At 31.2% G+C, this 25,113-nt stretch overlaps 2 protein-coding genes and 1 long non-coding RNA gene across 3 annotated transcripts; 2 read left to right on the top strand and 1 right to left on the bottom strand.

Moving 5' to 3' along the window:
• Nucleotides 1-5,355, top strand: LOC107369564 (GTP-binding protein REM 1-like). Its single transcript, XM_015937527.3, has 5 exons — nucleotides 1-918; nucleotides 3,649-3,949; nucleotides 4,025-4,152; nucleotides 4,872-5,000; nucleotides 5,070-5,355. The coding sequence occupies exons 1-5, from the start codon at nucleotides 372-374 to the stop codon at nucleotides 5,165-5,167; spliced, it is 1,203 nt and encodes a 400-aa protein (XP_015793013.2). The 5' UTR covers nucleotides 1-371; the 3' UTR covers nucleotides 5,168-5,355.
• Nucleotides 5,356-9,677: 4,322 nt separating this feature from the next.
• Nucleotides 9,678-12,402, top strand: LOC107369413 (uncharacterized). Its single transcript, XM_089268671.1, has 2 exons — nucleotides 9,678-10,305; nucleotides 11,630-12,402. The coding sequence occupies exons 1-2, from the start codon at nucleotides 10,197-10,199 to the stop codon at nucleotides 11,839-11,841; spliced, it is 321 nt and encodes a 106-aa protein (XP_089124797.1). The 5' UTR covers nucleotides 9,678-10,196; the 3' UTR covers nucleotides 11,842-12,402.
• A 582-nt stretch (nucleotides 12,403-12,984) lies between these two features.
• LOC107369407 (uncharacterized) lies at nucleotides 12,985-15,511 on the bottom strand. Its single transcript, XR_001570307.3, has 5 exons — nucleotides 15,268-15,511; nucleotides 14,886-15,170; nucleotides 14,407-14,465; nucleotides 14,147-14,356; nucleotides 12,985-14,011 (listed from the first exon to the last, which is right to left on the bottom strand). It is a non-coding gene; the product is annotated as an uncharacterized LOC107369407 (long non-coding RNA).
• Between the last annotated feature and the right edge of the window lie 9,602 nt (nucleotides 15,512-25,113).

Genomic DNA, 25,113 nt, shown 5'->3' on the forward strand with positions numbered 1-25,113 from the left:
TGTAAAAGCAGTTGGCTGAGCATGAATTCAAGCAACTAAAGTCTAATGTACATTCAATGCTTAAACTTCATCTCTCATCATATTCCTCATCATAATCAACTGTAAAGCTGAACAGTTAATAGTAAACTTTTCTCGAAACTAAATCAATCTTTATTACTTTAGTTAAATAATCTTTCAACAAACAATCAAAGTTTTCCGTTCAATTTTCATTCTGCATTCTGTGCTTTCCTGGTCCAAGTTTAACTGAAAGTTTAACGCAATTTGTGGACTCTCTTGCTGACATTCACTTTCAACTTTTGTTAATTGTTTACTTTTGCAAGTACCAAAGGTACTTATAATCAGTCAAACTGGTTACTAAAATCAAACTGGCCATGTCGGCTGATAGTCGACGTAGCTCTTCCTCATCAACCTCAGCCTCTCAACCTTCAACTCCAAGTACAGGTCCATCCACTCCAACTGGTAAATCGCCGCCATCCTTTGAAGGTTCTTCCTTTAGTCGCTACAATAGTTCAACTAAACGTAAATTGAATCCGGTTCGTCGATGTCAGTCAATGAAAAATCCAAATGCAGGTAACATCAATGGAACCTCCAGTATAACCAGTTTAACCAACGGTATCAGTCCATGTAATAGTAACAACAGTTCTTTCAGTTCAATCGGTTCAACTCCAAGTTTCCGTTCCAGGCGTGTCTCATCAACTCCGTCTTCCCTTGAAAATGGACGTAACCACACGGAAACTGACTTTGTTAAATACTATCAATACAAGATCAATCGACCTGATACAAGTTTACCTTTCACTATTATGATCTCAAATGATTCCCAAGAAACAAAAACCCAATTCAATTCAAATGGCAATAAACACTCAACCAATGCCAAAACCAATGACACAAACGATGTCAACAATAGTACCAACAATGAACGTAAGTTTTACCTTCTAATGCACTTTAAACTCAAATCAACTGTTAAACAGAAAAGGTTAAATCATTTGTTTTTCGTGAAAACATTTTGTTTCATTTGCTCCAAATCCTTTTGTTGAATCAAAAGGGCTCATTGTTGATGTTACAATTGTCTGCTAATTGTGAGTTAATGATGTTTGACTAATTGGTGAGGTAAATTGCATCGTAAAGTGATTCATTCAGTTGGAAAAGTTTAACACTTAAATGTACTAAGAATAGTTACGGGAAAAGAGAAAGGATTTTTTCTTGGTTGTGCTGGTAATGATCAAGATGGGTAACATGATTATGTCATGATCATGATGATATTATTTACTGTTTAACTGTTACTCAACAGCATTATTCAAACCCTTTACCAATCCTCTTGTCAAACCTAGTGTCATGCGTTTCATCTAGACTATTGGCTCAGGAAGTTGTCAATCCTTTTCTTGCCTTCTTGAAATCATATCAAATTTTACTAACATTTACATGACGAATTGTCAACTTGACAAAACAAAGGACAAGTTTTCAATCATTTTACAACCCTTCAGATTTACAAATTGAATCCAATGAAAATGTCGAACTCATATTCAGTCAAAATTTTATTTTCCTTCCTCATTTTATTTTCTATTCACATTAAATTCAATTCATCAATTTTCTGAGTACAGGTGAACCAGTCTGAGCAGACAAAATGCTATAAGCTATTAGTTGGTAATCCAATTTTGAGCTTCGATCAAAAACTTGTCACTCATTGACATCAATGAGCCATAAGCATACTCAAGTCAACCTGCAAGGTCTCACTGGCTAGGTTACGCTTCACCCCTGATTAGGCCTTAAACGTTGAGACAAAATCATTAACTTCATTACACTTAAACAGTATAAATCGACGATTGAATTGTTTTTCATGAGAGTTTCTTGAATGTTTCAATCTTACCTTTTGCTGGCATTTTTTAACAATTTTTGTCTTCATTCGATTGATTCTATTGTTCAAAGAGAAACCAAAAAGTTTCGATTGTTTTCTAATGCAAACACGAACGTAATTCATTTTGCAAAAGATACTTTAATTGTAATTGATTGCTGGAGAAACCAATAACCGAGAAAATTTATTGCCAATTTAGGTCTATTTAGACAATATTTATGTGCACGTGAAAATGGATTATTGTTTTCATGCTTGAAGTGCATTGTATGTCTTACAAGACAAGAAATGACCTGTTACAAAAGTATTAACAGTCACATTGCGATTGAAACGTTTCAGGATGTGACGACAATGTAATAACATTTACATTGGAACATAAATAAATTACATTTTTATGCTTCAACGTAACTTTTTGCCTGAAAAGGCAATGAATGAAATCTATCAGCATTTCTTTCCATTCAATCAGATACTTTTAATCATTCAATCTGGCATTGTTTTGAATCTCTGTTCAGCATTGTACACAAGTTGTTTTCACGATTCAACTTGTTTCGCCTGTTGTTGTTCAATGTTTACAAATGATTAAACAGTGAAAATGGTTGAGGAAAAGAGAAAAAATTAATCTATTTTTAGGGAGTAAAATCGATTCCTTTTTTCTGTTATTTCATGGATTGATGTGTATAAATAGATTGGGAATTGAGGATTCAAAGTCAACCTTGAGAAGAAACTTAAATCGCAATAAAAATAATCATATAACAATCGCTATTATTATTCAGCTAAATAAGTGGAAGCAAGTTTTAAGCTGAAAATAATACATTTTAATGGTAGAAACGATAAACAAGCTAAAAATACATTGTACAATACAAATAGTGCATTGATTTGAATAAAATGATCAATGTTTACTTTCAACTTTGCTTAATGGTCTAAACAATTAGTTTTCAATCAATAAACTGACATGAAAATGTTTCAATAAAGCTCAAAATACAAAGTACAAAAGAGCCATTTAATGGTCAATCAATAGTAAACAGCTAATAAGGATCGGACAATTATATCAAACACGCAATTACCATCAATAATATTAAGTAGTCACATAAGTCTTTGGCCTTTCATGTCAACTAATCGTTGAAATTTCGCTTTAACAGCAATTTAATGTTAAATCAATTCGATATTTTCATCTTTTCTTGTAAACAAGCTTTCCGTTTCTTAATTTTACTCATTTCAGACAAAACCTACTGCAAAGAATCTTCTAATTGTTGAAACATAAAGCTTCTTTCACCTCCAAAAACGATCTTTTACTTTCATTTTGAGAAACATGCATTTGCTGAAGCTCATTTTGAACTAATATTAAACCATTTTGAGGAATAGAAATCAGCAGTTTTATGGACAATTAATGAGGAAGGTAGTCAATGTAATCAATCATTTTTATGCCTGGTTTAAAGCTCAATCCGAAGAGCTCACTTAATACTGCAAACATTTTAATAACATTTGAATATTAAAAAGTAAAATTTAATTGAAATTTGCAAAAAGGTACAGATTGAAGGTAATGTTTTCTTCGATTAAAGCTCTGGTAAAATGAAATTATAATCTATTCTTAACCTTATTCTGTGTTCGATTGTCGGTAAAGCCTCATAATCTTATGGATTTACCAATATTTAATGTCTGAACAGACTGAAAGCTTTCGTTAAATCCATCAAATGGGAAATGGTGAAGACTAAAGTTGATTTGATTTCTGCTAAAAGTGCACATAATTTTGTATAACAATCGAAATTAATTTGTTTTTTCTTTTGCTCTAATGGCTCAAACAGATAGTAAATGTCGAGTTTTGGTTCTTGGTTCAACCAGTTGTGGAAAAACAAGTTTAATACGCTCATTTGAGGATTACATTGAACAAACAGACGATTCAATTGACCGTGATTATGCTTACTACCGAACCAAATATCAAGATGAAAACCGATCAAACAATCCAACAAAACGATCAAATGAAATTAAGCCCGCTCTTTATTTACATTTCATCGAAGCAAACTCATTGCACTCTTGTTATCCTCAGTCACCGTTAAACTTTTATCAACCCGATGCTTACATAGTCGTCTATGGAGTAAACTCTAGGTAAGTCTAACATTAACAAGACAATCATCGAAAAGTGCAATTCACTTTAAACTAATTTTCTCTCACTTCTTTCAGAGAATCGTTTGAAGGAGCGAAAAAGATCATCGATGAAATTTTCAAATGGGACGACGTTGATACTAAACCAATTATTTTGGTTGCCAATAAAACTGACCTGGTTCGAAGTAGGATCGTATCCAAACAAGGTAATTTAAAAGTGATGAACAAAGCTAATAAACTCTTTTTGATTTATTGACTATCGACTGGAAGAAGTTTAAAAGTTGCTGACTTAACCAGACTAGAATGGAGTAATTTATGATCTTCAGACTGATCAAGATAATTAGATGTTTAATGCAATAACTTTTCAAACTTCAAGATTCACATGATTCTTGGAACGATCAACTGTCAAATTTTCATTTTTGCGAATCTAAGAGATGAATGAAAAAATGCTTTCGCTTTGCGCTTATTTTGCATAATGTTTCTTCCAAATCAACTTGGAATGACAATCGATATGCACTGATAATAATTTCCAGGGTATATTACAGGGTCATTGTAGCTTTCACACACGCTTAAAAGTGAAGACTTGATGAGCTTTCCAGGGCATTGTTCAACTCCCTCTTCATTACTTTGTCAATAGAAGTTTCAGTTCTGTACAGAATCCAGATTGGAAAACATTTTTTTCACTTCTTTCCAAATGTTTACAAAAGTTAATTAGCAAAGTGAGAGCAAAAAAAAGCTTCAGTAACAAGATGAAAGTTGAAATTGTAAACAAAAAAAGACTGAAAATTTCAATCAATCAACCTCAATAACCTAAATTAAAAAGCGCATTTACTGTTCATTGAAAAGGGTCAGTCTTTTCGTTGTTGCCTGTCCATGGTTAATCTAATATCAACCATTAACTTATCATTATCATGTTGACTTACAGAAGGAAGACAACTTGCCATGATGAACAACTGCAAGTACATTGAAACTAGCTGTACAATATCTCACAATGTTGACTTTTTACTGACTGGGATTGGAGCTCAAATAAATTTGAAGATAAACTCTAAAAGATGTAAGTTTGCAAAGCATTTATAATGGAAAATGTTTAACTCTTTTTTTTCGTTTATTTACTCTGATTCAGGTCAACCCAATGGCAGGAAGCCCAACATTATTAAACGTTTTTTGAACAAAGCTGTTCTCAAAAAGTCAAAATCATGCGACAATTTACACGTCCTTTGAACGCCGTTCAACTTGATTAGCGAAGAAAGGAATTGACTTTTGGACAAAATTACAATTGTTTTATTACCATCAATGGTTTACCATTTGATTCCCAGCATTATTGACTATCATATCGTTGTTGTATTATAATATTGAATACTGATGCATAAGCATTTACCTGACAATGAAACTCATTATTTTTAACAAAACCTTTGCCGTTCAACTTTTTATTTCAAATCAAATTCAAATATGAAAAATAATTGCAACAAGAAATGTTTTTACAAAGTCTTTAGTTGAAATTGATTAATGCATAAAATTAAATCACAAAAGTGGAGAAATTTATTTTTCCAATTTCCATTCTCAAGCAAAGAATCTTCAGATTTCAAAGCTCACTGAAAATCCATAGATGGCGCAAGCTAGTCAATACTGAACAAGATTCAGGATTCAGTTGAAAGTCATGAAGAAAATTTAAATTTTATCAAATTTCGATTGAAAAAGTTTATTACAAAATCAGAGTAAACTTTAACAATAATTGGCAATCATTTTGAGTTGAGCAATTGAAGGATTGAATTGGATTAGAAATGAAGTTTACTTGAAATCGAGTCCATTTTTCGATTCTTTGTGAGTTTTCCACGCAAATAAGGTAAGACAGGTTGTAACCAGTGCTTCACTGATGACCGGCAGGTAAGCTTTGATTAAAACATTAGCAACAAGTGACAATAGCGTAAAGCAAAGGGAAACATAAACGAGTTTTAAGTTTTCCCAAAAAACGGCGGTGAAGGTTAAACCTTTAACACTCAACATGGAGATGGACCAAATTAACTGAGAATAACTGATTCCTCGGTTGGGTTGTTCAGGTAAGGTGGTGTTGGGAAGACCAGGAATCAAATCATTGGTATTACCTTGCAATTCGTTTGGCGATAAAACGGTAAAAAGTTCGGCGACAAGATAAATGATGAAAAAGGATAAAATGATGAAGAGGAAATATTTGTAGACTCGATAACTCAAGCTCTTTTCACAGAACTCTTCAGGGGGTTGAACACGAGCTGAAAAGGGGTTAACCTGGAGTTTACTTGCAGTCGACAAGGTGTTCGATTTCATTACAAACTAGAATCGAAATATTGACGAACAAAATAATAATGTTGAAAATGAAAAACGAAACAAATGCTACTGATTGAGCACAACAGATTTGAGTTGGTTGATCAACATTTTTAGTTCACCAAATGTCAAAGGTATTTCCAATTTGACTTGCAAATGAATCAAAGTAAAATATCAATAACAATTGTTAACATTTTTTTTCTCTCCTTCGATTTTCTAATGTTGTTCAACATGGAAAACAAGAGTAATCAGAAAAAAAACTGAAACATGGACATGAAATTGATGTGCATGATGTACATTGAGAGAAACAAAATGGTCGATAGTTTTTTCTGATGGTCAGTGGGAGTGAAAGGAATCCCTGGATGGATTCATACAAAAATGTAAATGAAGGCTATTAGAGAGTCCCAAAAAATATCGACATGAATTGAAATAATGATAGGTAAAGTTTTTTACTTTAACCTTTTGCTCTGTCTGTAGTCACTTTAAACACTTTCAAAGTAAAATCATTGATTTATCATTTCAGTTTGGACAAAATTGAAACTTCTGTTTACAGACTTGCGACCAAGTGAAAAATTTTGATTAATCAATAATTTTCTAGTTCAACTAAATTTCCAGCTGAGTCGTATCATGAATGTGCTGGACGAGCAGTTTCAACAGTCGATAAAATTCACTCCCAGAATTTTCACTCCCAGTACTGCAACTCCCAGCAAAGCCAAACATTTTCTCTGTTAATAACTTTACTCCCAAAAATGGAAATTTTAATGATTCATAAGTTTTCCAAGTCAATTTTGTTAATTGTTTCAGTCTAAATTGATTGACTGGACAGATGGAACAATTAATTTGATTAGATAACTTGAACTTACCATTTGTTTCTGAGATATTTTTTCATTCCTAAGTAATGAAGTGTTGTTGCAAATGTTGCGATTGTTAATTGCTGTTAATCTGATTTTGGCATGGTTAGTCTTACGAACTGTTTGTGCAAATAAAATGTACAATTATTCAAGTGAGAAGTAGTAATGATTGTAATAATTTAGAATCATTAAAAACTCGTTAAATGTTGAATCTAAGAAGAGATGAAAATAAACTCATTAGACTTGTAAATAATAATGTAAATAAAAAGGCATATTTCTGTTGGACTAACAAGTTTTCAGTCTTTAATTCAAGTTAATGCAGTAATCATTTTAAGAAGTATCATGGTAATGATAATGGCTGCATGAGAAGGATGTGAATGAAAAATGTGATGACATTGAAACTCAACATTGTACTCTGAACACGCATTAGTTGCATCAAGTAAAGTGTATCAAGAGTTTAACCTCAAGGAGGAAACTAAGTTGCCCAAGTTAAGCTAAACTCATCAATACAATAAGAGTCAACCCATCAGATGGTTAATAAGGTCAAAGCATATTGATTGTTCATCAGGAAAAACAAATCAACAATCTCAATGTTTATCTACTTATTATATTAAAAACAATTGGCAAAAATAATCAAAGTCAAAAGATATATTTACCTGTCAGTCAAAGTATACTTATTCACATTGTTATATTAATATAATGATAATAGTCGTCATTTACTTGCATATCATTCCCTTCACACCAATGAGTTAGTAAACAGATGATAAACTAATTCAAATTGATTATCTTTATCTTTCACTGTTTACCCTGGTTGATCATTAGGCAACAATGTATAAAATTATCACTTAACCAAGCGACTCTCCAACACCAAACTGACTACTAACGAGGCTTCTTTTCCGTTGCAATACGGATGGAGCAAAAATCCCTTTAAAGTATATTTTTCGCTTCCTTTCGCTAAATATTGTTGAAAGCGCTTCCAAATTTTTTAGTTACCTTGACACATTTAATAACTGAGCAACACTTCAACTCAATTTTATTAATAAGTGGGTGGAATGTTTAGGTAAGTGGAAGCTTATCGATTCCCTAAATTCCTTTACAAGATAACTTTCGATATCAAATGATGTCAAGCCCATCTGTAATAAGTAAAGATATTACGTGCTACATCAATTTGTAAAACACTGTCATATATAGCAAACACAAGCATATGCACCCCTTCATCAAGTTCAGAAGTAGATCGTGATATAATCGTTCGTTATCCTTAATCAGATCAACACCTAAAAGAGTAGGTCAGTAGATGTAACACGATTATCACCAGACGTTTAGTTTTTTGAGGTGAAAAGTCGTTTCACTAAACATGGTTTTGGAATTTTTTTTATAATTGTTTTTGAGCTATCGATGGTTGAAAATTCAAGGCGAAAATAATGAATAAGCCATTGAATTTATAAATCAATTATCTTTAATCGAAAGTGTGCTATCTTGTGTATCTTTATTACTACTCTCATGATGGCCATTTCACTCAGGCTAATTTATAACTATATCTTTGAGTCAAAGAGGTTAACAGAAAAATTGCAAATACAGAAAAAAGAAAATGAACAGAAATGAAAATGGAAAAAATCAGCAATAGATTCTAATGGCGATAATCTGATTATCTGTTGGGAGGAAAGTGATCAATGTTTATCAGAAATAAATATTCATGTTTATCTAGCAAATTTCATTTCTCATGCCTCCCACCCTATCATTGAACTTCCTTTTCATGATCATCATTATCAATCGGATTCAATAAAAATCAACCCCTGTGAATGTATCTTGATAACAGTTCAAGAGTAGAAATGAAATTAGCCAAAGTTGTTTACAAACACACAGTTATATTGAGAATTGTTGACTCAAATTAACCCTCCCAGGCTGTTTACGAATAAATAAAGTTGATCAAATCTAATTGTTAACTTTATCCAATGATTGAACAGTTGACGATTCAGCTTCCCATCATGGTAATATGACACGATAACATGGTAAAGGCGGTTGTTCCTCATCCTACTGGTAATGCTCATCATTATACAAAGATTTCTGTTCAATACAAAAAAAACAATGTATCATCTGGTTAATCAGTCTTTTTGTGTGTCTCTTCATCATCCAAATAATATGAAATAATTAAAAAGAAGAAGAAAAAGAAACAGAAAATACTTTGATTCATTGGGAAAGAGAGTGAAAAGTTTTAATGATGATTAGCCAGAGTTGTGTATCATCACGTTGTAAATGTTCAATCAAGTTCAATCATTACGAATCAGGGTAATGATGACTTTTTCACTTTTATTTTTTGGGTTAAATTTTGAGTGTTTTCATCAATGAAACAAACTCCTGGTTTCACATTCACACTCAAAATTTTGTTCACATTTAAGAGCCAACATTCAAATGGCTCAAGATGATGAAAAAATGATGATGAGAAGAGAAGAGAGAAAAAAAGTTTTCAATTGATTTGTTGAGCTAAAAGTTTTTTGCATCCTTTGTGGATGAAGATGGGATGAGCAGAAGTGCTCCCTTCAAGTCAACTGAGATCTCTCTTGATACTCACACTAAATAGGTTGAACCATTACGGATTAGTTAGGTTTCACCCTCGTAATGTGCTCTGTCTCAATGAAAACTTTGTCTTGTTCACCTTCACCCTCCAAGTCAACCTTCAGCTCTTCAAGAGACTCTTTCCTCGACTGATGTTTACATTGGAAAATGTTGAAGACGTAAGAAACTGTAAAGCCAATGTAAACTCATCACAAATGATATTCATAACATAAAGTGATGTATCCAATAATGGATGTTAATCATCATTCCAACCATCAAACCAAATTACCTCTTTACAATTTAATTTGTTTCCTTTTGGATTGTTTTCAATTAAAAATGTTTAATCAACAACCAACAAATTGTTAATCATTAAGCCAGTCAATGTGCTTTTTTTACCTTCAAATTCAATACTTGAAATGTAAATGTTATTGTTTTGTTAAATGACAAGTTGAACCAAGTTTTGTTACACTTATTACAAGTTTACATTTTGATTACAAATTGATTGTTGTTCATTTTGTTGGTCTAATTTGATTAAAGCAAAAAAAACAATGTTAATCAAATGCATTCCTTGCTACCTTTTACTGTTGTCTCAATCAGTGAAACAAGTTTTAACCAAAGGTGTTGCTGTTATTGGTGCTGGTGGAGGTGACAGAGCAGGTAAGTTTCATTCACTTTCAAAGTCATTCCCATGTAAATCACAGGTTCAATGTTGATTCAAATGATTTCTCAATTCATTAATTGAATCACAGTTTGATTAATGGTTACTTTACATGTCAATTTGCTGGGTGAAAACCAATGTTGACATATAATTAATGGTTCAAATTGATTTGTAATTGGATTTTACTTTATTGATGAAACACGTTACAGATGATATCTTAAGCCTACTCTTCATTCATTTTTAAATATTGAAAATTCATTTTCTTTTTTTCTTTTTTCCAACTGATTTTGGTCTAAAATTTTTCTGTTTCATCGATTAATTGAAAGGCTAAATTAAATTAAAGTTGGGTGAAAAGGAAAGTTGCTTTGCTTAATTAAATTTGTGATAAATTGTTTACTTATTGTTCACTTTGGCATAAATCGAAAGCTAATAAGCTGATAAATAAGTAGCTTTAGTTCAGTTTCAATCTTGATGGATCGTCATTTATCATTGACTTAAGCATTTCAATATGTGAAACTTGAAATCACCATATTAACGAAAAAAGCAAAACATCAATTTTCAGCTTAAATGTTGCATATTTTGACTCATTAAATATTTCATTTCATTAGGCTTAGGTTCGCTCAAGTATTAGATTTTATATTCAGTTCTTGAAATTTTGATAAAAGCTTCGAATCAAAATCCTAAATTTTCAGAAAGTTTGTTCGGTTGGAATTCAAGTTTCAGCTTCGACATATTAAACATGAAAATTCGAAAAATTCCTCTTCGCTCAAAACTCTTTTTTCTGATGTTTTTTCAAGTCGATAGAATCAACAGATTCAGTTCCTAATTTTCAGCAAGTTCGTCCGATTAGAATCGAAATTTCAGATCGAATCCGAAATCCGGAAATTCTCTTCGCTTGAAACTCTTTTTTCTTGATGCTTTTTTCAAGTTGATTTCAAAAGATTACTTTAGTTTTGAAAAAATGACGATTTTATCGAAACTCGAAGTTTCTTTTTTCGAAAATTTTCATGGAAATTTCAATATTCGTTATTTTATCTCCAGTCAAAACTCTTTTTCTTTGAAGTCGATAGCAACTAAACGATTATTTAGTGTTGAAAGCCTATCAGATCTGAATGAGTTGAGATTATTCAGAGATAAGGGAATAGGAAGTAACACTTTTTGTTCATTTCTGTGTACGTTTCATGTAACTTATCTTGTTCATTAAATCTTATTCTGAGAAAAAAAATCTTTTTTCTTTTCTATCTTTTCCCCCTATTATCATGATTATGATAATGGTGATCATCATGGAAAACAACATTCCCATCAACAATATCATTATCAAAGTTTGCATTGAATGTGGCGGAAATTATACGGAAGAAGAGATGAGACTTGCCTTGGTGATTGTTGGAATGATACTTTCCCTGTTTCTTCTCATCTTAGCCTGTCAATGTTATTCACGAGTCATGTGGGAGTGCACAGATGATGGTGATATTACCGGTAATTATAAAGAAATGCCAGCTCCACCATATTCAAAGAAGCGCACTTTTGTTACATGAAAATGGTCAACCACTTAGTTGGTGGTTAAAGTGAAAGATAGTGTTAAGCACTTCAACACAAGACAAGGTTTAATTGTCCAAAATAGAGTTAAATTTTTACTGTTAAAAACAAGACTCGATTAAAGCTAGAGCCAAGGCTTACAGTCAACTTGACTGGGTTCACTAGATGGACATGAACCAGTGCAACCAGATGGACGAGTTTTAAAAATTTTTTGTATTTCACATCAACTTCATCTTGTTCATTGTAAGGATAACATCAACTCCATGTTGAACAACAAAGCTGAATCTAATTAGGCGAGCAAAATGTCAAATGTAAGTGTAACTCTATCATCATCATAACATCATCATCATTATATCATTGTTAAAATTATTGTCATCGGGTGTAGACTTCATTTTTTTGTAAAAAAAATACAACCTTGTGTATAAAAGTTGAAAATATTATGCTATTATAAAAATATATGATAACAACTTATTTACAGGGATCAAATTGTACCATCAATTTACCAAAATACAATTGTAAATGGTCATTAAAAATATTAATATTTCCTATTCAATTGTTAATTTTCCTTTTATGCTCTTTTATTTTAATAACAACCATTGAAACTTGAAAATCATTAACTAAACCTCAAATGGAAAGCTTTTTCAATAGTTATTATTAATAGTTTGGCAAAATTCACTTTCCATTTATTACCAGGGCTTTTCATTTTCTATGCTGTTTGCATACTTTTTATCTATGAAGATAAACCGAAGAAAAGTCCATTGATTTTCAATGGGAAAAATTATCAACAAAATGGGTTAAAAAATGGTTGCATACTTTTTATCGGCGAAAATTAAGGTTGATAAAATTGAAAAGAGAAAGACAAAAGAAAGACAAAAAGATTATGCATCGGCATAAAATCTATGCTTTTGATTAAAAATATGACTGCATAGAAAATGAAAAGCCCTGTTTATTACATCAATTTTAACCTTTCGCATTTTTGGCACTTTATTGGTTTACTTTTTCGAGTCAAGAGGCTTAAATTTACCTGATTTGTGGTTGAGGTTAGCAATTAGAGTTGATCTTTGTTTGCTTTAAAAGGTTGTCATCTTTATGGATAAAGCGAGTTTACTTTGCGATATTAATGTTGATATATCTTTGGTTGGTATTGGGTTTTTGAATCGCTATATTTGTGATTGATAACTACAATCATTGATTTTGATTGGATTCAAATCTGGTTCATTTTACATTGTCATTTGAGGAACAAATTTTGGGCTTGATTTTGACAAATTTTTAAGTGAAAAAAAGATGGGAAAAAGGTTTTCTAGAAAATTTCATCTGAATAGACAGTTTACCAGTTTAAACTCAATCAAGATAATTTAATTTTAAATGACTGACTGTCAAACTTGATAAAACAATGGGCTATTGTTGTTGGTATTGAAATGACAAAAAACAATTGTCCATCCATTTAATAATAAAATTATTTTCTAATAAATGGTGATTGAAATGGTGTTTTAATATTCATTGGAATCCCAATTGTTTTATTGTATTCCAGGTTATCCTAGTTGATACAACAGTCAATAGGTTGTCATCGCTGTTTGACCAAAGTTATCATAAAATAACAGCTTGACCAGTATTGGAAAGATCAAATATAAATCCCTGAAAATACATTTAACCAAACCATTGGGTAAAGCAAAATGATCTCCATCTAAATATCATTAATGTGTACAGTAGACTCAATTAAAATCCTAATTGACTTTTGTTCAGGTGAAAAGAGCAATTTTGAAATATTAAGCGATGAACATATTAGAGTAATTAAAGATGTGATTTTTAGTTGAGTTTGCCATTTGATTAGTCAAGATAAATACCTTCCAACCATCTAAAAATGTATTCTTGCTCGGAGCTTGAGTTTTAATTTAATTGAATAGCTAAGCAGCTATTGTATGAATTTTCCAATTTTGAGTTGAATGTTGGTGGGATTGAAATTGTTGCTGTAAAAAATGAAACACAATACTCGACATGATAATTTAATAATGTTCATGTAGTCTTTGTTAGCGGATTTTCTCTCCTCATTTTTGCTTTACTTTACTCCATTCATCAGGATCTTTATCAACACGATTCTTTGAATTAGCTGTTTGCTGTGTGACTGAGTTTAGGTTCCAACAAGTTTCTCTTTTGATTCCAATTTTTTTCCTAAACGATAAAAAGAGAGAAAAAAATGCGTGAATGAATTGAAATTTGTATTATTTACATTTCATTTTTCCCAATCAACAAACATTGATATTCAAATAAAAGGGGAAAAATGTTACAACATGCAACTGTACTTACAGAGTAAGAGTTTACACTATCATTACCACTATCATCTTGACAATCCTTAATTCATGAGGAATCAGGATAAATGTTGAATAAATAATGTTCAAATTGTTGGAGTAAAATTATACTCCCATTTGCTCGTAACAATTTTTTCCAATAAAAATTGAATTTCTCTCCTGTTCCATCGCCACCATTATCATCATCTTGTTACCGACACATGTTTACCTGTTGATTGGGATAATTTAATTTTGAACTTCATGTACGATATGAGTTACCTGGGCATGATGATTCTTTTAAATTAAATTGCAACCATTTGAAAAGTAGTAAAAAAGACCTGCAAATAGTAGTACATTATTAATACAACAGTAAAGTAGAGGGAAAAAATGTTGAAATCACTTTTTATTTGTTCACTTGTTTGTTTTAATAAAAGTTCATACTTGATAAATCAATAACTTGAAAGTGTTTCAAGTAACAAGATCCAATGATAAGAAAAAAAAATAAAAACAAGTGGAAAAACTGAAAAAATTGATTCAAGATGATAATGGAGTAAATTCTGGTTCAATTATCTTTCATGATGAAAGAGGTAAAATTTAAGTTGAATAAAGATCACTTTTAACACAATATTTGTTGACTAATAACAATATTGAATAAATAAATAAATAGAATGAGCAAACAAACTCCTTCTCCTAATAAGAAACGAACAAGTATATACATACGAATGAACAAATGTAAAAGGTAAGCACAAATTTCATACCATTCAGCACACAATTGGGTTTCCTGTTTGTCCAAGGCTCTATATCTTCTCAGATGACAGCAATCATTATTTAACACATCATGATATCAACCTGTATTTAGAAATTCCATTGTATTCACTATATTTCCGCATTAATCCATTTTTCCTCTTTTGTTTTACTTGGACCAGACAAATTTATGGCATTCATGTACAAGAAAGTTTGGTGGATAAACCATGGTAAGGCATTTCTAATAATTATGCTTGTCTTTTCACTTGTAGATCCCAGCAATTGTCTTAAATTGGCTTCTGCAAAGAAAAAGCATAAAACTATTAGTTCATCTACCAGCTCAAATAGAGTGGATAATTATCAGAATTAAATCACAATCGGTAAAACTGTACTTACCATTTTTCTCAATTGATCACAACTGAAACACACCAACATTTAAGGTACCAATTTTCGTATCAAGATGACCACTTAACAAATGACATGGATTAACGATTAAAGTCAAATTACTGATCACAAAAGTAGCGGTTAACAGCAACTCTAAGGTTAAACAAGTCTAAAGGTTATATGAAAATCAATCAGTAAATTACAATAACCAAAGACATGATTAACAAACCAAAAGGCAAACGATTCAAACAATACAATGTGATTACGTTGTCAAGGATAAGGGCGGGAGACAAAAGTAAACCGTTAAATCTTAAGGCGCGAGATTTAATTGATCACAATAAATTATCAATTAACCCTTTAATGTTGAAATTGATTACCAATATACAATAATCAAACTAACCATGGAATATGGAAAAGCTCAAAGCTCATGGGCTCATCAAAATAGACACAATAAAACACTTTAATCCAATCAATAATTGGAAAAAAGAACAAGTTGAAGAGTAAAAAATATTTACTTTTCATAACATAACCATTGTATTGAATATGTTTGCATGATTAAACAGTATACATGAACATATTAAACACCGTAAAGGTGTTGAACATATTAATCTGATTGTAAGATTATATTTGAATGGGAAATATAAAAAAAAGAAGAAGAGGAAAAATGAACAAATAGAAAGTAAATCGGATAACAATCAAGATATATCTTTTGTTATTTGCTTAACTCTTTACTACTCATCATTCATAGTCTTTTTATTTAATCTATTTTTCACCATCTTCTTCCTCCTCTCATCATTACAATCTTCATTCATGTCAAATGTTTATTGATCTCAGTTTTATTGTTCAATCTCTAACCAAGTAATTACTCAGTAATGATGATCCTCTTTAGCTATTCAATGAATCCAATGAAACTACAAAACACACACACACAAGGAACAAAACAAAAAGTAAAAACATTAAGCTATTATACAGCAAAGCAAAAAAAGCAATCAGTAATTTTGATACAAGTAATAATCAACTGAAATCAAGAGTACAAGAATGGAGCAAAAGATGCGTTTAATGAATCAAAACACAATCAAACAGAATCAAATTTATCAATTTAGAGTGAAAAAAAGTAGAAACCAAAAAACGAAAGATTTGTGAGTCAAGAAAAGATGAAAACAATGAAAATTATATGCATTTGCTCTTGAATGTTTCAATTGGATTGAGTTGAGGTTAAGTGGGGAATGATGATGAAAATTATGATGAAGATGAAGATGAAAAAAGAAGGGAAAAAAATGTAAAATGTGAAAGAAAAGCTGTAAAGATGAGAATTTCATTGTTTCATGAAAAATGTTTCCGTTGGTCGTCATCATTTTGTCATCTTTATCTTCATCTTTTTTTCTTCTCATCTTCTTACAATTGTAACCAATTTACCGTGAACAGATGAGCTTGAAGATGAATGTTAAAGACGAGGATAAAGATGAGGGAAGATGAAGAGGAAACAGTAAAAGGATGAACATGTAAAATCGTCAAATGAAAATGTTGAACATTTCCTTGCATTAGATTTACTCGAAAGACGTTGGTAACGCCATAAACTAAACTACCAAAGGTTAGTGGAAATGAAAAGATGATGAAGAAGAAGAAGAAGAAGAGGAAAATGAGAAAAGATGAAAAGATGATGATGATGATGTTAAAGAGTTGTCTTTGGACTTTTCTGTATTCTTTCGACTACTTTGTTGTTAAAAGTTGCTCCAAATGATTTCACTTAATACTCTTCTTCATGAAGCTTTGTTTGCTTTTTGTGAGAAATTTTGCCTTCTATCATCGCCATCATTCTCATATCATATTTTATCGTCAGTTATCCTTAACAGATCAAGATCATGGCTATAGCTTATCAACAATCTTGATCTTGTTTACAGTTTATTAGCGACAATCAGTAAACTCTTAATGATGGTTAAGAAGAAGAAGAAGAAAAAAACTGAGGAACAATAAAAGTAAAGTTAACCCTGTAAATCGGTTCATTGATTCATTTCTTGTTTCTCATCTTTACTAACCTCAATATTACGCATCTTTTTGTCCTGTCAGCTTCATCATTTATTGTTATCATCACTGTTCATCAAATGAAATCCCTTTCCATCTTTCAATGGATTGGAAGGGAAAGAACCCAGAAAAAGATTCAAAATCATTACAATCATTAATACACCTTGGGTCATCATTAGATCAACTAATGAAACTGAAAGTTCCGTTTAGCTTTATCCCATCAACTTGACCTTAAGTCCCTCAACTCCCAGTGACATTCCCAATAACATTTCAATAAATTCTGGTTTTGTCTCTTTTAACATTCTTATTGCCAATTCTGGTTTTGATTAACATTTGAAGAAAGAAGAAGAAGAAGAAAACGAAATTAAATTGTTTCTTCCAACAATTTAACTTCTCGATCAGGTTCAAGCTTTTGATTGTTCATTTTAATGTAAAATTTTCAATCATTTTGTACCTTTTAGTCTATCTTTATTTCAATTGAATGAAACTCTTTTTTCCTTCGGTAACATTTTTTCACCATTCATTCAATATTTTATTGTTACCCTCAATTTTGGCTTTTGTTTCCTTATTGTCTGACTTTTGATCAGACAAAATGATTTCAGGGAAAAGCCATGAATGATGAAAGAAAAAAATTACCTTTGATTGTGCAGTCAATTCAAGGGTTTGCTTGATTAAGGTTAACCCCATCATTATCTGTGTTCATCTGTTCACATTTTCAAACCATCAAGTGACACACCAAACTGAATGGATTCAAGGAGTAAAGATGTATTTCATCTGACAGTTTATCATTTTTGATTAAACGCTTTCAATTGAAAGTTGATTCAAATATAATTCTCAGCCTTTTGTGTCTATCAATATGATGAGTAAATTAATTTCAAGTCATGTTTGTCAATGTAAACCAAAGACAATTCAGTTTAACATTTTAACCATTTCACCAAATATTGATTTCTTAACTTGATCATCAATCTTTTGTTATTTACGGAAACTGATTCAACATATAATAGCCCATAATGAAATCCAATGTTTAACCAAATAATGATGATTGTAGGTGATACCGCTACCGAAATACTGAGGCTCAACGATTTTATGTCATTGTCAAAATTAAGAAAAGTGCTGATGAATCGAAAGAAGTGTTTGAGTCATTGATTTGTAGTACCAATATTTACACACGCATAAGTTTCTAACTCTTACGGTCTTAGAATGCGATCGGTTCAACTGCAAATTGAACTTTATCTGTTTTGCAGAAACACAAAATGTTATTTATCATAATAAGACCATTTTCTGGTTGTTCATCAAAAGTTACATAAAAATGAGTTTCATGAAAAAATCAGCTTCCATAGTTGAACAAAAGGCGATCGAAGTTTCAAATTTGACCTCGATTTTTACAAAAACTGTTCATCGGATGAAGTATCAAATAGTAAGTTGAATGATTACAAAACACAAATCTTATTTAATGAATGAGCAATTTCATTCGGTATTCAGTCAGATCCTTTTATATCCCATAATGAAATCTAAAGTTTGGTGAAAGAATGATGACTTTAGTTGGAACCATTATCGAAATATCGAGGCTCAAAGTTTTAAGGCCAATGGCCAAAATCAAGAGAATTATTGAAGAATTGAAAAAAGTATTTAATCTATGATATGGAGCAACAATTTTTATTGACAAATAATAAGTTTCAGCTCGCTAGCATTAGGAATCACAACAAGCGATCGGTTTAATTAAAAATCGCACTAAACTGTTTTACGGAAAAAGAAAAGTTTTATATCTCAAAATAAGTTCGTTTTCTAGTAGATCATCAAAAGTTACTGCAGTAAAATGAGTTTCGTGAAAAAATCTGCTTTCATAGCTGAAGAAAAGGCGATCGAAGTTTCGACTTTGACCTCGATTTTCTCAAAAACTATACATCAGATGAAATGTTTAATAGCACCATTGGACTTAGTTTTAATGTCCCTACAAAGTCCACTTAGTTTCAACTCTTGATCAAAATGTGCGAGCCTGTACCAGCACTCTTTGCATTTCAGTTTTAAGTTTAACCAGAAAATTGGTTTATTTACCAAGATGTGCATTTAGATGAGTTTTGTTGGTTAAATATGTTGTTGCTCGCTCATTTAAAGCCCAAAAATCATGTCCCAAGTACACTAATGGAAAGTTTTTAGATTTCATTGACATATTGAGTAGAAAAGGATTGAATTGGTGAATGGTTGATGATTGTAAACACTACCGTTCTCGAAATATCGAGGTTCAAAGTTTTTAGGTAAAAGGCCAAAATCATGAGATCTGTTCTCAAACTGTTACAACTAATCAATCCATAATGTGAGTCAACAATTTTTATGCACGAATAATAAGTTGCAGCTCATTATTTTTTATGGTCACAGACAGTGATCGGTTTAGCTGAAAATCGAACTGATCTGTTTCACAGGAAAATAAAAGTGCTATTATTCAAAATAAGTGCATTTACTCGTTAGCCATCAAAATTTTAATCAGAAAAAGTAATTTTTATGTAAAAATCTGGCCACACAACTGCACAAAAGGCGATCGAAGTTTCAACTTTGACCTCGATTTTCTTGAAAACTGTCTATCAGATGAAATATATAATAGTACCTATGGACTCAGTTTTCATTTCCCTACAAACGCACCAAGTTTCAACTCTTTACGCAAATGTTAGAGCCTTTGGCATTACTCTTTGCATTTGACTTGAACGTTTAACCAGAAAATTGCTTTATTTACTAAACTATGAGTTAAGATGAGTTTGTTTTGTTTAATAATCTGTTTCTCATGCATTTAAAACCCAAGAATCATGACCCAAAGACGTTTATGGAAAGTTATTGAGCTAAATTGAGTTATTAATTAGTAGAGAATCAAATTGGTGAAAGAATTATGCAGTATGGTGTTACCATACTCGAAATATTGAAGCTAAAAGTTTTTAGGTAAATGGCCAAAATCAAGAGAACTGTTCATAAACTGAAAAAATTTCTTATTTCAAGATGTGTACCAACAATTTTTATGTGCAAATAATAAGTTTCAGCATGCCAGCTCTTACGGTCAAAGAAAGCGATCGGTTTAACTAAAAATCGAACGAATCTGTTTTATAGAAAAAGAAAAGTTCTGTTTCTTGAAATAAGTACATTTTATGATTGAACATCATACCTTAAAACAGTGGAATGAAATCTCATAAAAAAATTTGCTTCCGTAATCGTACAAAAAGAGATCAACTTTGAACTCGGTTTTCTCGAAAACTATTGATCAGAGCAACTTTTGAATCGCACAAATGGACGCGATTTTTATGTCCCTACAAACCAAAAGAGTCTAAATTTGAAAGCAAATAATTTTTACCCGTTTCTGCCCATTTGTGTCTTTCTAGTTCAATTTAACATTTAACCATTTCACGAAATGTCTTAACTTGATCATCAATCTTTTGTGATTTACGGAAGCTTGAGATTTACTTTTTAATTTGAAAATTGAACAAGAAATTAACTTTGCTAATTAATTAACCATTTGAGGCAGGAAGAAATGAGGATGAAAAAATGATTAAAAAACATGAAAATTGTTGAGAAAAGTTGATTCAATTTTTTATCCTTTTGTTAAAAATGAAAACCAAAGAAACGACTTTTTTCTCAATTTTATTTCCTTTCCTTTAAACAAACATCAGCCATTGAGGTTAAATTCAGTGTGAAACTCAACTCCTCTCACTGGATTCATGGGAATATATTCATGTAAATTCAATTTCTGTGTGGGATGAATTTAGCTCTCAACTATCGTTGTATTTATCAAGTATTCATTAACAATTTCCGAGGCAAAAACCTATTCAACTTCCCATTATTAGGTTTTTTCATTCAAATTGTAAACCGATATGGATGACCAACATATTGGATCTTTGGACACAATTGAACAGAAGAAATGAAACTCTTGGAAATTGTTTTTACTCAATTTGCATAAAAATATTTTGCTTTTATAAAAGCAGTTCAAGTTAACCACAGGGAGTGACAATTTTACCACTTTTGATGGACACTGAAACGCTTTTTGTGGCAGCAAAGTTTAATAAATGCGTCAGTTTGCTCTTGTTTTGAACAAATCATTTGTATGCATGAAAAAAGTGTCAAAATTTTGCTCTTCTCATTGTTTTTTTTAATAAAAATGCATTTCACAGAATATCTTTAAATGAATGTTTTAACATACAGATCATTGTTACCTGTGTTATTGAGAGGGAAAACTGCGTTTTTTTTTTGCTTCTCTTGCTTTTCTATTCTATATTTTAGTTCAATTTATTCAACCTTATATTGAGAAGATGTTCAAGAATGGATAAAATTGACCAAATTGATCAGTAAAGTGTGAACATTATTATATGAAATAACCATCAATTTTATGCTTCTCTGATTACTTGACAAGTTACTTTACATTTTTACAGATAAAAATCTGATTCTACTTCATGGGAAAGTTAATTGAACAGTTTTGTTGCTCGAGAAATGTAGTGAAAAAGATTGACCATAAAAGGTGAATATTTTCACCGACAACAAAAGTGTAAAACAAATGAAATTGCTTCAATATGAAATTATCAGTTTCAGCAAATTTTTCTTGGATGTTAGCATTCAGATATTCATTCATCTATTTTGTGCAATTTTAGTATTCCAAGTTTCTGAATGATTTAATGGAAGTTTACCTTCAAGGCAAAAATAGCTAAAAATTGACTGGAATTATTTTGCAGTAAAATAAATTTTTTTGCTCAGTCCTGGTCATAATAGTTCAAATTAGCATTGAATTTGATGAAATTTCAATAACTCATCTGCAGTAAAGTGGTAGAAAGTGCAAACAAAGTTTTCTTTATGGCTTCGGTCATTTATTCCATTTTGTCTTTTGCGATTGAAATGTATTAAAGTCGACTAATCACTAGTTCTTTCACCAAATGTACACACGAAGATATTGAAATCAAATTTGGGGTTTTCCAACAGCAGCAACTATTCATGATTTATGACCGTATACAGGCATAAAACGGCTTGTATAATAATATTGATATCTCACTAATACCGATTGACTATCAATACAAAAACCAGAATATTGACTCTTGGAGGAAAATGAAAATTGTGCTCAAATTGGTAGTTCGTTGTCACCTTCTTCCTCCATGTACCCTGAAACTGACCCAAGTTAGCCTCCTACTTACTCTTAGTCAGTCTTTTCTTTCGGGTGTTGAACCTGTACATGATGGAAGGGCTAGCTAAAGATTGGCAGAGTTTGATGCATCTGGATAACCCAGTTTATTTGCAAGAGACACTAGTTCTATGCTTAAAATGATCAACCAATATCAGGACGAGCGGCAGTGCAAGATACCACTGGTTATTGTATCAATGTATGTGTTGTTACGGCCATTTCATATATTAATAACATTTATATGTTAATCTAAATAGTAATATTTAGATTGAACTTCATCGTTTCGTGTATGACCAAATATAATATAATTTAGTTACTCGTTTTTTGCTCGGGAAAATTAGTATAATGTAAGTAAACATGAGTGTTGGTGAAGTACAAATAAGTAGTTACAAATGAGTTATTAACGTGTTTATTGTTGAAAACTGACAAACTATCATAAGGGATTTTATCACTTTACAAATGAGCTCAACTTTGTTACATTTTGTACTTCAAATGTGTCAACCTTAATGACCTGTCAATAACCCTATCCATCAAAATATTCAATTATTAGTCAATTCCAAAGCATTTATCTTTTCATTCATCAAAGTATTGCTCTTAACCATCCCATCAAATCAAGCCTTAAACAACTTAATATTTAAAAATTGAAAAGGATTTAAAAACAAGATTCATTTTATCGTTCAAATTGCAATTCTTAACAATCTAATCCAATGCTCAATCAATGTTTAGGAATTCAAAAAGTGTCAATTCTGCTCAATTTGTCCTTAGCGGCACAAGTTGATGCTTTTTAAGCTATCAAAATGTTATAAGGATTGCAAATGCTGAGAGGCTAAAAGTGATTGTTTGGATTATTTAACGTGAATCCAAGTCGAAACTGGATTGATGTCGACTTGGATTGATTCATTGATGCATATCCAAAAAGTGTGATAATTGTTTGTGTAATCATTTTTATCCATTACAACAAAAGACTCAGCAAGAACCTTTTTTTGTCTCTTCCATTTCATCCAAAAATCAGTAACCATTTTTATTGCTTTCTCATCAATTTATCGTTAACCAAAATGTTGAAAGAAAATGAAAGTGAAAAAAAGTTTGAGCGAACAAAAAAATTGAAAAGAATCGAGAAGAAAAAAGTTTGCAAAAAAAGTAACATTGAACACATAAGTTGTGTTATTATGTCAATTTGAACGTTGAAAAATGAAGGGACGAAACAGCAAAAAATTGTAATCGATTGACTTTTCCCTTCAATTCATGATATGTTTACCGCAACAACAAAAAGCAAAACAACATTGACAGGTTGAAATTGAAATGATGATTGAAGGGTTCAAGATCACTTAAGGTCAACCAAATCATTTCCAGTTGCACTCGACTTCGTAAGAAAAAAGAACAAGAATTTGCATCGAAAATTTTGTTCCAATTTTCGTTTCTCGTTTCAATCTAAAGTCTAACCTTTTCTTTCTACTTTCTTATGTTTCCACTTGTGAATCAGATAAATCAATGAGAACTTCACAAATCACTGAAACCTTTTCTTTTCGCGAATCCATTTTGTCCAATATTCGTGCGCTCTTAAACCCTACATCTTTTCATTTGCTTTTTTTTCCTCGTCTTAATTCAACATAATCAGCTTAACAAGACACTCTATTTAATGGTATGCAGTCTTACCTTGCGATCACAGCTTTTGCAGGTTCCATCAAATTGTTTCTCAATTTGTGCTACTTTTTACTTCATCCTCCTCCTTAATTGCAATCAAACTAAATGCCTGCAAGAAAAAGATGAGTATGAATTTGTTTCACCATTATTTGTACTCAACTCCCAGTTCATTCCCAGGAAGAACAAGAATCGACAAAAGAAAAGTCCAAACCCTAAACTCCCAGTTAAGTATGTATTATCAAAATAGCAATATTGAACAAGATAAAAGTACCATTATGAGGAAACATTGCATTAATGGAACAAGAAACAATTTTTAATTTTCTTTCAACCCAAAAAGGAATCAATTAAAATTTCCATTTTTAGCAATAAAATCTTTCAACTTTCAACTTTATTTTTCAAGAAGTTTGTCAATGTAAATGCTTTCCTCAAATCCAACAATATCAACACATTAACACTAAATAGAGCAAGATAACTGGGAAGGAAGCAAAGAATGGGCCAAAAAGATGATCAACTTTTATCCTTTTATCATGAAAATTGAGGCAAAAAAAGATATTCCCTTCAAAGGCAATGATAAAAATGATCAACAAAAGATGAATCAGTTAGCATTCTTTGTCGGAATTAGATGCTTCTTCCAGGTATCAACACATGGTTATCTGATTAATTCAAAATTGCACAATTTCCTTTCATTAACCTTATCATTCAAAGTAATCTGTTCAACATTGGAAGAACCCATTTTCACCAGAATTTCCCTTTAATCATTTTCATGAGAAACTTTAGTCTATTTTGATAGTTACATTCAATGCTCATCATGTTTACTGGGAGTCTAAATTTAAAGTTAACTTTTGATGGAAAAAATTTTGATAACTTTTCTTCTTCTTCTTCTTCTTTTAATAAGTTTCTTCTAATAACATGTTGTTTAACTTGTTAGCAACCATTTGATTGGTTCTTTTATTCCCAATCATTATCTGACTGTTCAACCTTTCAAAGTAGAGCCAAGTTTTTTCACTTTTACCATGAATATCATGTGTTTACCTTGAGCGAAAAGCAAA

Source organism: Tetranychus urticae, chromosome 3 (genome assembly GCF_039701765.1).
Source record: "Tetranychus urticae isolate SD_2017Ah chromosome 3, NJAU_TeUrti_SD_1.0, whole genome shotgun sequence".
Taxonomy (NCBI): domain Eukaryota; kingdom Metazoa; phylum Arthropoda; class Arachnida; order Trombidiformes; family Tetranychidae; genus Tetranychus; species Tetranychus urticae.

Bases quoted from the DNA above. Each gene is read 5' to 3' on its own strand.
- LOC107369564 (XM_015937527.3), top strand. From the start codon at position 372: ATGTCGGCTGATAGTCGACGTAGCTCTTCCTCATCAACCTCAGCCTCT. The intron at 3,950-4,024 runs GTAAGTCTAACA...CACTTCTTTCAG, and splicing joins GTCTATGGAGTAAACTCTAG to AGAATCGTTTGAAGGAGCGA. The intron at 5,001-5,069 runs GTAAGTTTGCAA...ACTCTGATTCAG, and splicing joins GAAGATAAACTCTAAAAGAT to GTCAACCCAATGGCAGGAAG.
- LOC107369413 (XM_089268671.1), top strand. From the start codon at position 10,197: ATGTTAATCAAATGCATTCCTTGCTACCTTTTACTGTTGTCTCAATCA. The intron at 10,306-11,629 runs GTAAGTTTCATT...TCATTATCAAAG, and splicing joins TGGTGGAGGTGACAGAGCAG to TTTGCATTGAATGTGGCGGA.